General features: G+C 34.9%; 1 protein-coding gene across 1 annotated transcript in view; it reads right to left on the bottom strand.

Moving 5' to 3' along the window:
- The window catches only part of LOC150106073 (uncharacterized), a 158,417-nt gene that overhangs the window by 27,010 nt on the left and 117,168 nt on the right, over window positions 1-14,239 (bottom strand). The window contains exon 13 of the mRNA XM_090394622.1: window positions 1,710-1,802. Coding sequence (XP_090250748.1) covers window positions 1,710-1,802 — 93 coding nt within the window. The remainder of the gene's footprint in view (window positions 1-1,709; window positions 1,803-14,239) is intronic.

The raw sequence follows: 14,239 nt of genomic DNA, 5'->3' as shown, positions 1-14,239 counted from the left end.
TACAAGACATTAGTCAAGAAAGGTGAACATCATGGTAAAGAAGGCAAATTCAAGTTACAAGAAACAACTAACGCAGTAGGCCAAAGAAAATCCCAAATAGTTTTTCGTTGTGTGAAAAGTAGGAGGAAGAATGACTACGGAAGGAAAACTTTAAGTGCTGATCATAGAGAGGCGAGAGAGGTGGATTAAATAATTAAACTACTCAGTGACCATTTTGTGAAGTGACAGGGACTGAACAGAAGTTGATGAAAATAGAAGTAGATGAATTAGAGGTACATAAGATATTGCAGAATCTCAATGCAAATGTTATTGTATAATATATGTGATAATAGCTGGCGTTACGAGAATGTGCAAAGGAAGGGTGCGATGCCTATTCCAGACAACTGATGAAGCCAAGAATTTGGGAGTAGTGGTAGATTGAGTTGAAGTTTAGAGGGCATATTGCTAGAGTAGCTAGGGTAGTTCACAGAATCACTAGGTTACTGATGGGCACACTAACAATCGGATAGTAACGATTGTTAGTATAATAACGATTATTATAACGATTATAATAATAACGATTGAGTAAAATTCTTCAACTCTTTTTGCTATAACATATCTATCTCTGGTGATAGTCCCATCTTGTAGTTTCACTGCAACCATCTGTTTATTGCTGTTTGACTTTTTGGAGATTAGTTGATTTCAATTGTTTGTTGAACAAATTTACAACTGAATTTTCTTATTTCTTCTGTGATACGTTTTCTGATCGTTTTGCACAATTCTTTATATTCTATTTTATTCTGTAGGTTAATTGATTGTTTCATTTCTCTTCGTTTCTTCATAAGCTGTTTTGTTTCTTCAGAGATTTTATCTTGTTTCTGTTCTGTGGTACCAGCTATTTCAAGCGAGCATTGTAAAAGGTTTTGGGCAATGATGTCATTACTTTCTGATAGATCAGCATTGTCATCTATAATAAGATGTTTAAACTATTGTTTAGTTCGTGTTGAATAGATCTTTTTTAATGTTGAGTTTGTGTACATCTATGTTTTGCTTTGTTCTTCAAAACATTTTCTTCTTTCGTTTTGCTTGTTTATTTGGATTTTACTGCGTACCATACGGTGGTCGCTTCCAGTGTTGGAGTAGTTTATAACAGAGCAGTCATGTAAGATGTTTTTCTTATTGCTGAGGATAAAGTCACTTTCACTAGTTTTTCCATTTGGACTTTTCCATGTCCATTTCCTATGTATTTTTTCTTGAAAAAGGAATTCATGATACAAGTTTCCTTTTTCTACAAATTCTATTAACCTTTCTCCTCTATCGCCTCTCATGCGCTTTCATCTGAATTTTGTATACCAATTCTAACATTAAAATCTCCCATTACAATTCTGAAATGATGTTTTCCTTTATTGTAAAGGGGTTATATCATGATAAAAGGCTTCAATTTCTTCATCATCAGTATGACTTATTGTTGGTGCATAGACCTGGATGATCTTAAGAGTGTATCTCTTTGAGATTTGAACCAACAATACTTGCTATTCAGTTTGAAATGCTGTCAAATTTTATTATGCTGTTCTTCAATTTTTTGTTGATCATGCATCCAACTCTACCGATTCTTACTTTATTTTGGCCTCTATAATATAGTATGTCTCCGTTTTTTAATGGAAAATGTCTTCACCATTACGCCTAATTTCTAGGAATATATATATATTCAAAATTGAACCGAAACTTACGTTTAAAGTATTTTCGATAGCCTTCACTTTTGGGTCATCACGATATTTAATAGCTAAATATTTTGCAATGCTTCTCAAATTCCCAAAGGAATCCTGAAAGTAATTTAAATGCTTATTAATTTCTTTATTTATATATAATTATAATAGAAGGCAATATTTTTATACGGACTAAATTCTGAATCGTTGAAAGTATACATTACAATGTATACTTTCAACGATTTTCAATGATTTTCTTAGTACTATTAATTAGGAAATTAATTAATTAGCAAAATGAACCTTCTCTAATACACCTTATTCGCTATCATATAAATACGTTTCATACATACTTTTCTCTCTCTCTCTCTCTCTCTCTCTCTCTCTCTCTCTCTCTGCTGTAATACTTTCCAATTATATTTATGTAAAGACAAATAAAAGGCCTCACCATTACTTCTAGGTTTATTATTATTATTATTATTATTATTAAGAGAGACACCTTCAGGTAATCAAAAACTCATAGAATGACCATACAATTTGTACCTGTACTTGAAGTCATTCATGCTAATTGCACACATAACATCCAACGGCGATCCATTTTTATCTCGCACTGCATGCAAGAGAAATCTAGTCCTGACTCCCTCCCCTTCCCTTCTTGAGAGCATTCATTATAATCTTCCAAGGATGCCCTCGAGACCTTTCCTCACCCTCCAGAAAATGAAAAATACTATCTACTGAAATTCTGTTTATCAATGACTTTACTCATTAAAAAAGAATTTATGAGAATAAAGACCTACGTCTTTATATATACTGTAACAGTACATAATCGTATGTAAATATATAAATATATCTTGTAATAGTATATAAACAAAACGAAAAGCAAAGAAATAAATTGGGTAGAAACATTGAAAGCATCAACTGCATTGTGAATGAAGAACCTATAGAACAAGTAAAACATTTCAGCTGTTTAGGCATTTTAGTGAAAATGGTAAATTAAATATCGAAATAGACAACCGAATTAATGCAGTTGGTATAGTAGGAAGTCAGCTGGAAAAAAATTATGTAGAATATGAGAGAAATTAATTAAATCATTAAATTAGCTGTATATAAGACGGTGTTCAAAGCAATTATACGTTATGGACCTGAGAGCTTAGTTAGAAATCAAACGCTTGGTCAAAGACTGGAGACAACAGATATATCCTGAGAAAGATTACAGGCGTGAACAGATAGCAGCATCAATGGCAATATCATATTAAAAACGAGGATATTAGGAAAGAACTTGACATTTTCAGCATCCAGGAATGCGTTAGTAGAGCTAATCTCAGGTGGTATGGTCACTTAAACAGAATTGGAGAGGAAAGGTTAGGAAAACAACAATTTGCTTTGGCAAGGATTGCAGAAATATACCAAAAGGAAGACGCAGATGTAGGTGGATCGAAACAGTAAGAGATGTCCTTAAACGACCGAAATATAAGATCCAGTAATATTGGAGTCTTAAGAGATAATGTCTGATTGGAGAAAATTTTTGATTGGAAGTTTATAGTGATATAAACATTTCAGCAGTGCTATCAAAATATCTTGTATACACCAACTTAAGATGCAGATCAGGAGTTTGATAGTGATGATGAATAAATGGAAAGATATATCACCATTTGTTTTCATCTGAATAACAAACAAAGCTATACCAAGGTTTTATTGGTGTCGATGTCAAGGATTCAATCAAAGAAGCAAACACTTCACTGCTTTTAATTAAATTAGGAATATTTCTCTTTTATGCATTGATGTATTCTTAATATAATTTAATTTTCTATTTTACTTCTCCAAACTAGGCCTTTAAGACTTTTCTTCAACTCTTATCACAATGCGGTGATGTTTACTGATACATTTGTCCTAATTTCTGATGGATAGAAGGGCTGGAAATCTCATTCGTATTTGATATCTATGAAAGACAAAGCAGACAATAAATATATTTTGAAGTCATGTGACAGGACGTTTTTATCCTTCAATATCTTTTCCCAATGTTTTTGAGATCAAGCTTTTAGGCTTTCGTGACGAGAATTTATTTCGGAACTTTTTGGGAAAATCTAATTTCAAATTTTGGAAAATCAGGGAAAGGAAATCAACAAGACGTATCAATAACTTATAGTGTTTTCTTGGCTATTGATAAGAGGAATTCTGTCTTTTCTTACATACACAGAATTCTGAATATGTTAGCCTGCATACCCTCGAATGCATTTGTCACAAAAAAGCATGGACGATAATATGCAGCCTGGAATGTGTTGTAACTCTCATTCTCAGCTTCATATCACTGAATTAACATAACATTTACATAACATTTAGCAAGATCATTTCCTTAAAAGGAAAATTCACTTCTGTTTTTGGAACAAGAATGATTTCTGCGAAAATAATTAGAGGAGATTATGTACAAGTCAAACTGATTACACATTAGAAACAAATCGTATGTATCCCAAACTCTCCACATACATTTAACAATCTTCCTGAAAACAGAATATGGTTTTCAAAAAATAAAATAAATAAAATAAATAAAATAAATAAACAGCAACACTCCTGAATGATTTCAGGATGCATAGCGCTGCGTTAGCTAAAACCACAATACTACTAGTTGTTTTTATTGAATTTTGACACAATAACACACACACACACAACCTTGTTCAACCGATTGACACATCGGAATCGGAGAAAGTCTACACCAGCAATTCCAAGCATACATGAAAACAGAACACACATTACATGTATAGAAACAGCTTACAGCAAAGCGCTACCAGTAACCTGTGAAGTACCGCAAGGATCTGTTCCATCTCCCATTCTGTTTAACATATACACACACACATGATATTATCCAACTTCCCATAAAAGTATATCTTCCAATACCCAGATGATACAGCAATACTATATATTCACAAATATGCAACACTACATTAATTTCATCACTGGCTCAATGGAAATGGTATACAGAGCTAAAAACAGAGCTAATGATATTCAAAGAGCTCCAGATGCAACCAATGGAAATTAAACATCCCACTATGAGACATCCATCCTCTTAATCACAAAGCACTGACACAAAAACCAAAACCATCATAAAACAATGCGTTTGCTCCGATATACATTAAAATATCAATATATAAAGAATTAAGTGAATTAATTAAGATACACAATTAAATCATACTCATTCTACGCAAACTAAAAACTTAACAGATCACAATCGTTTCACTATTTGCTTTATAGAATAGTATTTTATTATTTAGGTTAAACACTTATGCCACTACACAGTCATGCAAAAACAGTACTTCGGTCCAATCTACACAGGAACCAGAAAAACATATCAGATAACATGACCACAGTCAACAAACACATAACATATAAGTATAATAATCACTACGGAAAAGCCACCCGAAGCTTCTATATACCTAACATTAACAAACTGCCATTTGACGAGAGAAACCTAAACAAACCTACAGGCAGCTGAATCCGGCGCTATATACAGATATACAGGGTGATTCAGAATTCTTGGGCTAAACTTTAAGAGGTGATAGAACACACCTAAACAAGCACGTTTCGTCATACAATGCATGGTCCAAACTCAAGTGGCGAAGCGCTAGGGGTTAGCAACTATTGTGTCCGGAAAAGAAGAAACACAAGAATGACAGAGGAGATTTGAAACAATTGAAGAAATTACAGAACATAAATTAAAGAATTTTATTGAACAAATTACAAAAACTGCTCAAAAGAGTGACCGCCAACATTAATGCAGGCTTCACACCTTCGACGTAGTGATTAGCGTACATTGGCGAAAACACCAGGCATTTCTCGTACAGCGGCAGCGGCAATAGAAATCCTGGCGATAAGGTCCTCATTGGAATCGATTAGGCTGTCGTAAATCAGGCTTTTCATATAGCCCCATAGAAAAAAGTCCAGACAGGAGAGATCGTGGCAGCCAAGCGATCTGACTACCCTGACCACCCAACGTCCTGGAAATGTTGCATCCAAGGTGTTCCGCACATCCACGCTGAAATGGGGTGTGCTCCATCATGCTGGAACCACACACGTGTTTGAATGTGTGCTAGAACAGGGTTCAGTAATTCTGACAAGACCTCTTGTAAAATAAGAGGTACGTTCTCCCATTCAGTCGTGCTGACAAGGTATGGGCCAATCAAATGGTCATATAGGTTTCCAGCCCAAACATTTATGGAGAAACACCACTGGTACGAATGTGGACGTGTGGCTGTGGCATGCGGATTTCTGCTCACCCACACATGATAATTGTGGGTATTAAAATGCCCTCACGTGTAAAGGTGCATTCGCCAGGGAATAAGACATGTGCATCAAAGTCCGGCTGCACTGCAATCTGCTGCAGGAACCACTGCGCAAAATCCACACTAGGCCGGTAATCTGCAGGTGCCAAGGCGTGCACCCTCTGTGCATTGTAGGGGTGTAATCGTTCCTCTCGTAGAACTCGCAATACCGTCGATTGGGGCATGGGAAATTGCTCGTGCTATATTCGGGACGATCAGCAACCCTACGTAGAATTTCCTCTGTAACACGTGGCGTCCTCATACTCCTTGTACGTCACGTCCTGTATCCTGCATACTGCTGACGAAGGAGCCCATTTCGCATAGAAACCGGTGCAATCGCTGAAAGGTTTTACTATCAGGCAAGCGTCTGGTCGGAAATCACTCTCGGTACAGTCTTGGGGCTACACTCGCATTCCCGTCCGCAGCTCCGTAAATGAAATGCATGTCAGCCTTCTCCTGATTTGTGAAGAATCCATCCTTTTTTGCACTCCGCGATAGAAATAACAAAAACCAGTGTTCAGTTCTCTGGAAAGTGCCCTCTAGCGTTTCCCCACTTGAGTTCGGACCATGCATCGTATGACGAAAAGTGCTTGTTTAAGTGTGTTCTATCACACATTAAAGTTTGGCCCAAGAGTTCTGAATCACCCTGTATAGAATAGACATTATAACAAGACTGAAAATTAGAAGGAAATTCACACACACACACACACACACACACACACACACACACACACACACACACACACACACACACACACACACACACACACACACACACACACACACACACACACACACACACACACACACACACACACACACACACACACACACACACACACACACACACACACACACACATTCGTCTCAAACACCAATACAAGGACAAAAACACAACCTATCCAAATCCAACCTCCCTTTCAAAAAGTTTAAACTGTGCGCATGCAGCGATTGTCCATCTGCTTTTGTAATCGTTTCTACACGTTAACTGGAAAAATTGCATATGTAATTGTAAACTGAATTTTCCTTTCGATAAAACATTAAACAATAATGTTTTAATAAGCATACGAAATACGATGATACGCGAGATACGAGATTGATAGTATACTTGGATATGTGATATGCTGTATACTAACAAACAAACTTTGATATTTATAGGGATTTGATAGTGATTTATTATTACTGTCATTATTATTAAATTATATGTTGTAAATTTTCTCTGTTAAATACATAATATATAAAAACAATTATTGAAATATAAATGAATACAAATGACAAAATGCAGGAAAAATTATGTATATTTATATATATATAAAATCATTATTTTTATCGTTATTGTTATTATTTTTATCAAGATAACAGTTTCAGTGAATTCTGTTCTTCAAAGCGAACATATTACCGTAAAAAGTGTAAGTATCTGTTAAGTAATAAGTAAATTATAAGTATTCAAAGTTCGAAGTATACGTTCGTCAACTGCGGGAGAAGAGAACAAAGGAAGTCGCCATATTAGAAATTAAAGCAAGATCGTCAAACAAGAAATACGAAGTGCTGCAAATGCCATGAAGACTTAATAGGGGAAGAAAACCACATAACATGTAGGAACTGCCAGAAAAACATGCATTTTATATGTTCGGTATTGTCCGAGGCCATTTGGCAGCGAAAATCAAACACGAAGCATGACAAGTGGAAGTGTCCCCATTGCAGAGACAACAAAGGAATGTTGGTTTCGACTGCAGGCGGGAAACAGCCAATGCAGAAAACAACCGCAGGCTGTAAACAGCTATCAACAGCAGAGAGAATTTAAAAAAAAAAACAGAAACCCAGGTGAGCCAACTTTAAATGCATTACTTGAAAATAGATTACAAAACCGAAAAGACTGCTTAATCGATTTTGTTGGAGAACTATTTCAAAAACATACCATAGAGAATACCGAAAAATTCAGCCAATATAAGGAATTTATTAAATTTAATAATAACTCGGTAGAAGATGTATTACAGACAGTTAGAGAAATTAAAAACTGCGTTAAAGAGCTAACGGAAAGACAGCATAATCTAATAAAAGAGACAACGGAATTACGACAAGAATTGACTCTTTAAAGCAACAGTACGAACTCTTAAACCAACAGCAGTACAAAAATGATCTCCTCATAGATGGTTTCCCGGAAATTGCTACGGAACATCTAAGAGACACCGTAATACAACTAAGTCAAAAAATTGGCTCTCCCATTGAATCAAAAGACATCCCGTCAGTGCATCGGTTACCACAAAAAAGGAAAATGGAAAATAATTCCCGCCCTCCTCCCGTCGTGGTGCGACTCACCAACAGCCCAACAAAAACTACACTTATAGAAGCTAGCACGATTAAAAAACCAATAGTCAAGGATCTGAAAGGAGACCACGACAATACCCCAGTATACTTGTCCGAATACTTAACGCCATATTACCAGAAACTATTCTACCAAACAAGAAGTGTAAAAACAGAAAAAAATCACGAGTTTATATGGATAAGAGACAGCAAAATATTCCTTAGAAAGACAAGACGCAAAACCAATCGAAATAAAATCCGTAGAAGAACTCAACAGGCTGCCACATTAAAAGGAATATTGACGACTTGTAAAGAAGGAACAGCACACCAACCTACATGAACGCAGACCATGAAGCAGATGTATTCACCCCAGACCATGATAATTGCCACATTCTGAAATCAATAGCAGACTGGAAACAAGTGCCTATCCCCAAAAAAGACTATCTATTCTCCACATCAACATCAGAAGCATTCAAAAATACTGGCTGACCCAGCAAGCTTATCTGAAGGAACATATAGTCAACATAGACATTTCAATACTGACTGAAGTATCTATGACAAACGAAGAGGCAAAACCACCTATCAAATGCCACACTTCCGACAACACAAACACTGCAGACAAACAAAACGAGGCGGTGGTATAATAATATTCACCAAACATAAACTACAAGTAACAGAAATAAACTAAAAATTAGAATACGCAGAAAACGTATGCATCGAAATTAAAAACATCAAACAAGAAATCTCCTTGATATTAAACGCAATATGAAGACCACCCAACTTAAGTACCACACATTTTCTAGATGAACAAAACACATGGCTTTCAACCACGAAAGAAGGCGCCTCAGAATACTTGATAATAATAGGAGATATGAATATAAACATTAGAAACATAAATAACAACACAGACCACCGAGACCTCTTACAAGCATATAACATAGCCCCTTCCATACAGTCGTATACACGAGAAGAGATAGTCGGAAACACAACACCTTCAACCTGCATTGATCATGGAAATATAAGGGCCCCTCCAAACACCCACACAGCATTCCTCATAACATGCAAACTGGCAGCCCATTGTTTCACAGCATTACAGTTACACACTGAACCAAAATCCACAAAACTCACTGAGACTACAAAACTGTATTATAGCATTCTAAACGAAACAATAATAAACGACGAAATCAGCAAAACAGACTGGATGCAGATAGCATTTTTAGATTCAGCTGAAGCTGTATATAATAATCTTAAACTTGCATTTAACAAAGTATATAACATTTGCTGTTTTAAGGATACTTGCGACATAAAGATTGAATAATATAAGCACGTAAACACAAGAAAGATATTTAAATAACCAAATATTTCGGTCTGAAAATTGCAGACCATCTTCAGTGGAATTACAAGAACAGTTTTTTTTTTTTAAAAAATACAAGCTAGAATACTAACAATAGATCATTTAAAAATAGAACAAGCCGCGTGATGTTATATCACTAAGTATTAAATGGAATATTTTTAAGCACAGGCATGATTGAAATAAAGATATTAATTAATAATATTAAATAACATAAAATTAATATGAATTAATGAGTTATCCTGATTAGACCTTCCATATTTTTGATATTGATATGCAGTCATTCCGATTCAGGTTAGGACTATGGAGAATGGCCTCTACGCTTTCTTTGAATAAACGTTCAAATTTATAGCGGGTTCTATGTAAGAGGCGAGTTTTTGACCAAAGGATGTTGTGGTTAGTTTCAATCCCGTGCTGAGCCAATCTAGATTTTTCAGGTTTGTTGTGATGAATGGAGGATTGATGTTCTTGGATTCTTTTTTCAAGAGAGTGTCCAGTTTGTTCCAAAATAGGAGAGATCACAGTTGCAGGGAATTTGACAAACTCCAGGAAGAGACATAATTGAGCGTTTGTCTTTAGGAGAAGGAAAATGGGAAGGTAATTTGTTAATAGGTGAATACGTAGCCGTTAACTAATATTTCTTCAGAATTCTTGCGATAGGTTCTGAAATCCCGGAGTTGTATGGAATTGGAACTCGACGTATTGAATCTTTGTTGTTTTGTAGTGGATTATAAGAATCGAGAAGATGTTGAGTACTCCTTTCGGAAAAGCCATTGAGTTTCATGTGTTGTTTGATAGTAGAAAGTTTTTTCTGTAGAAAATTAAAAGTAGAACAATTAGTTTTGGCTCTTCTGATTAGACATCTTATGATTCCTGTTTTTTGACAAGGATGATGGGCTGATTCTTTAAGAATATAACGACCTGTGAACGTTGGTTTCCTGTAAACTGTAGTTGCAAGAGTATTTGAAGGTGATCGGATGAGGCGAACGTCTAAAAAGTATAACTGGTTGTTTTCTTCCATTTCCATAGTAAACTTTATACGATGATGTAAGGAATTGATACTGTTTAAAAAAGAAGGTAAGGAGTCTTTGTTGTGAGGCCATACCGTAAAGATGTCATCCATATATCTTACCCAAACGGGTGGTTGAGGGATAATAGATGAGAAGAGGACTTTTTCTAGATGTTCTAAATAAAAGTTGGCTAATGCAGGAGAGAGAGGATTTCCCATGGCCGTTCCTTCTACTTGGCTGTAAAATTTGTTTTGACATAAGAAATATCCAGAGTGTATTACGAAATCGAATAGTTTTATAATGTCTTCTGGAAAGATGTCAGCAAGTAATTTTAAAGTCTCCTTTAGAGGTACAATTGTTCAAGGGAAGAAAGGCGAGTCGTGAAGTGTATCAAATGCCTGGATGATTTATCGTCCGACGAAAATCAAATAAATTTTACGAAATGCAGTAGGATTCTACACTTAAAATGTGCTGGCTTTTCAGAAACAACCTGGCAACATAAAACCAATGCAATACGCTAGGAATGGAAGTGTGTAATCTGCAGGAGGAACAAAGAAACGCACCTAAGGCAGCCACTTACGATGCAGCCGATTATACCCGAAGCAAAATCAGATGACGAACTGAACAGAAAAAAAAATGCAGGTGAGTCCTATAATTTCAACTCTTTAAATATATTAATAGAAAATGGCACCCTAATCATTGACACACTAACCATTATTTACACAATACCTGTCATACTTCTCCTTTAATTCATTCACAGATGAAGCATTCACAACCACCTCTAGCAACGCATTCCACCACTTCACAACCCGCCAAGTAAAAAATCTAGTCCTAGCTCCCTTGTTAACCACAGTGTTAAATAATCTTCAGGGACGGCCCCCTCGTTCTCTCCTTCCTGCACTGGTCTTAGAAATGTCATCAGTATCATAAAATGTCATCATAAATAGCAACAAAAATCTAGCGAATATGAAGATTTGGTCAAACATAATAATTTAGCAGTGATAGAAGTGTTGCAAACAGTAAAAGACATCAAAATCAGCATTAACGCACTAAATGCAGGCAACACAATTTGATGAAAGAAACATCCAAACTCCGTCAAGAACTTCATTCTCTAAAACTACAATACGAACGTTTAAATCAGCAACAACATAAAGAAGATCATATCATAAACGGCCTTCCCGAATCTACACCTACAGAAAACCTCAGAGACATAGTATTAAACTTAGGCCAAGCAATTTACATCCGTCTACAGCTTAACGATATTCAGACCGTAAATCGGATTTCTAGGAAGAGCAAAAAAACAAGGCTTGCCACAACCTGCATCAGTCATCATAGTTCGTCTTACAAGCAAGTCCGTCCACATTAAAAAGCTTCGAGAATGCAAGTAGAGAGATTACATCTCAACCGAGATCAAAAAAGAAAAAAAGAATTATCTATTACATTGAAGAGCTGTAGTAACTGCAGTTAAAAACATTAAAAAGCAAAAATTATAAAATATATAGAACTTACTGTTATTCTATAATGCTGTTAAAAAATGTAACCTTATCCAATTGCAAACTGTGAATTACCATCCATAGGGACTATTATTAATGCATTTTAGAATACAAAAACGAAAACATTTGTATGAAATTCACTGTAATATATACATATATATATATAATATGTAAATATATGTAAATATGTGTATACATGTAAATGATCTGTAAGATGATGAATACAATGTTATTACAGGAAATAAAAATGGATTGTGTAGTGAAATATGCTTTGTATTACTGTATTGCATTTTGAACTGTATGTACATTCGTGCTCATGCTAATGTAAATACCCTGAATATATATGTAGCTAGTTAAAAATGTGTGTTTATATTTATAAAAAATTAATATATTCTGTATTTTGTACTGAATTTATGTACTGTCCATAAAATGTAATAATATGTTTCATTGTATATGTGTAAATACCCTGAATCAGAATAATTAACCTTGTCAGTGTCATTGTGAAAAATAAATATTTTTTTAGTATATAAGACCAAAAAATCTGCTCCAGATTCGACTGTCGTGATAATGATATTATTCCTTAATTTTTTCATTCATGGCCAGACTGAAACCAAAATTAAGCATGCTGAAAAAGAGTTTAGGAAAGATCCTAAATACGAAATATTAATCAGCATCAAGACGTTATTTTTTCTATAAAATTATTACTACTGTTGTTATATTCAATAACAGAGTTCACAGTAACCAGAAACATGGAATAGATTAATGAAATCTTTAACTAGCAAATCAGTCCAATTCGGGCCTTATCCAAAAATCTAGGGGGATAGAAGGGGTGGCGAAGCGCAATACATAGTCTCACCCACTCAAATGCCAACCTCACCTTCTCGTGGTCCATCCTGTTTTAGCACTGACAACCGAGTATGGACGGTATAACCCTAACATCCTAACAGAGTAAATGCTGTGAGGTCTGCTGTCGAGATGGGCAGGTTGCTGGACTTACCCAGGCCAGCAACCTGCCCTGGAGAAATTCAATATACTTTCAAGTCTCATCCAAAGAAAAGCCGGACGAATTATCAGGGAAAAGGCTACAATTCGGTAAACAAAATAAGAAAATGAATACATAATGAAGATTGCAACATGGAATGCGAAAAGCATCCCATAAAAGAAGAGGAACTTGATAAACAACTAAACCAAGCTAACATAAAGATGTGCATAGTAACAGAAACAAAGAAAAAAGAAAAAGGTACAAAAGAAACAAACAACTGTATACAAATCTACAGTGGGGTAAAAAAATGAAAGAGCAAAAGCAGGTATAATGATTATGGTACACAAATCTCTAAAGAACTATATTGTATATTATAGTTATTTGAATGAAAGACTAATAGAAATTAGACTAAAAATATTAAGAGGTTACATAACAATAATTGGTTCATATGCAGTAATATATTTTATAAATAATTACAGGATCCATAGATAAAACAAGCAAATGTGACTATTTATTACTAGCAGGAGATTTAATTGCCGGAATACGAAACAAATAATACAAACCAAACATAAATAAATTGGGCGAAGATACATGTAATCAAAATAGTCACAGACTGCGAGATTTGGTCATTTATAATAATATGAGAATATACCTGGTCAGCCAGAGAATGCAAATCATTAAACGACTACATTATCGCAAAATTTAAATTAGCGGAGTTATTTTTTGACGTAAGAGCATATCGAGGCTTTGAATTAAATTCTGATCATTATATGGCATCATCAAAAATTGGATTTGAACCGAAGTGGCTAAAAATATTAAAAATTCTTATCAACAGAGTTATAAAATTTCTTCATTACAGGATCCTCATTTTAGATAACAATATCAAGAATTCACAAACATAAAAACAGAAACGACAAATGAATCAAGTGATACTTATTAAAATAGAAACGTAAAGGTATTGCAGAGAAAACTACTATAACAAAACGGTTTCCGAAAAAGGCCGATTCTGCATAGATTCAATATTACTCTAAAATTATTAATGGAAAAGAGAAGAGAATTTCAAAAAGAAACACAAGTGGCCTTTATTAATTATGAAAATTCCTT

Source organism: Typopeltis vanoorti, chromosome 6 (assembly GCF_054136105.1).
Source record: "Typopeltis vanoorti isolate ZY-2024b chromosome 6, IOZ_Tvanoo_1.0, whole genome shotgun sequence".
Taxonomy (NCBI): Eukaryota; Metazoa; Arthropoda; class Arachnida; order Uropygi; family Thelyphonidae; genus Typopeltis; species Typopeltis vanoorti.
The sequence above is the reverse complement of the archived record's forward strand: the minus strand, read 5'-3'. Positions and strand labels throughout refer to the sequence as shown.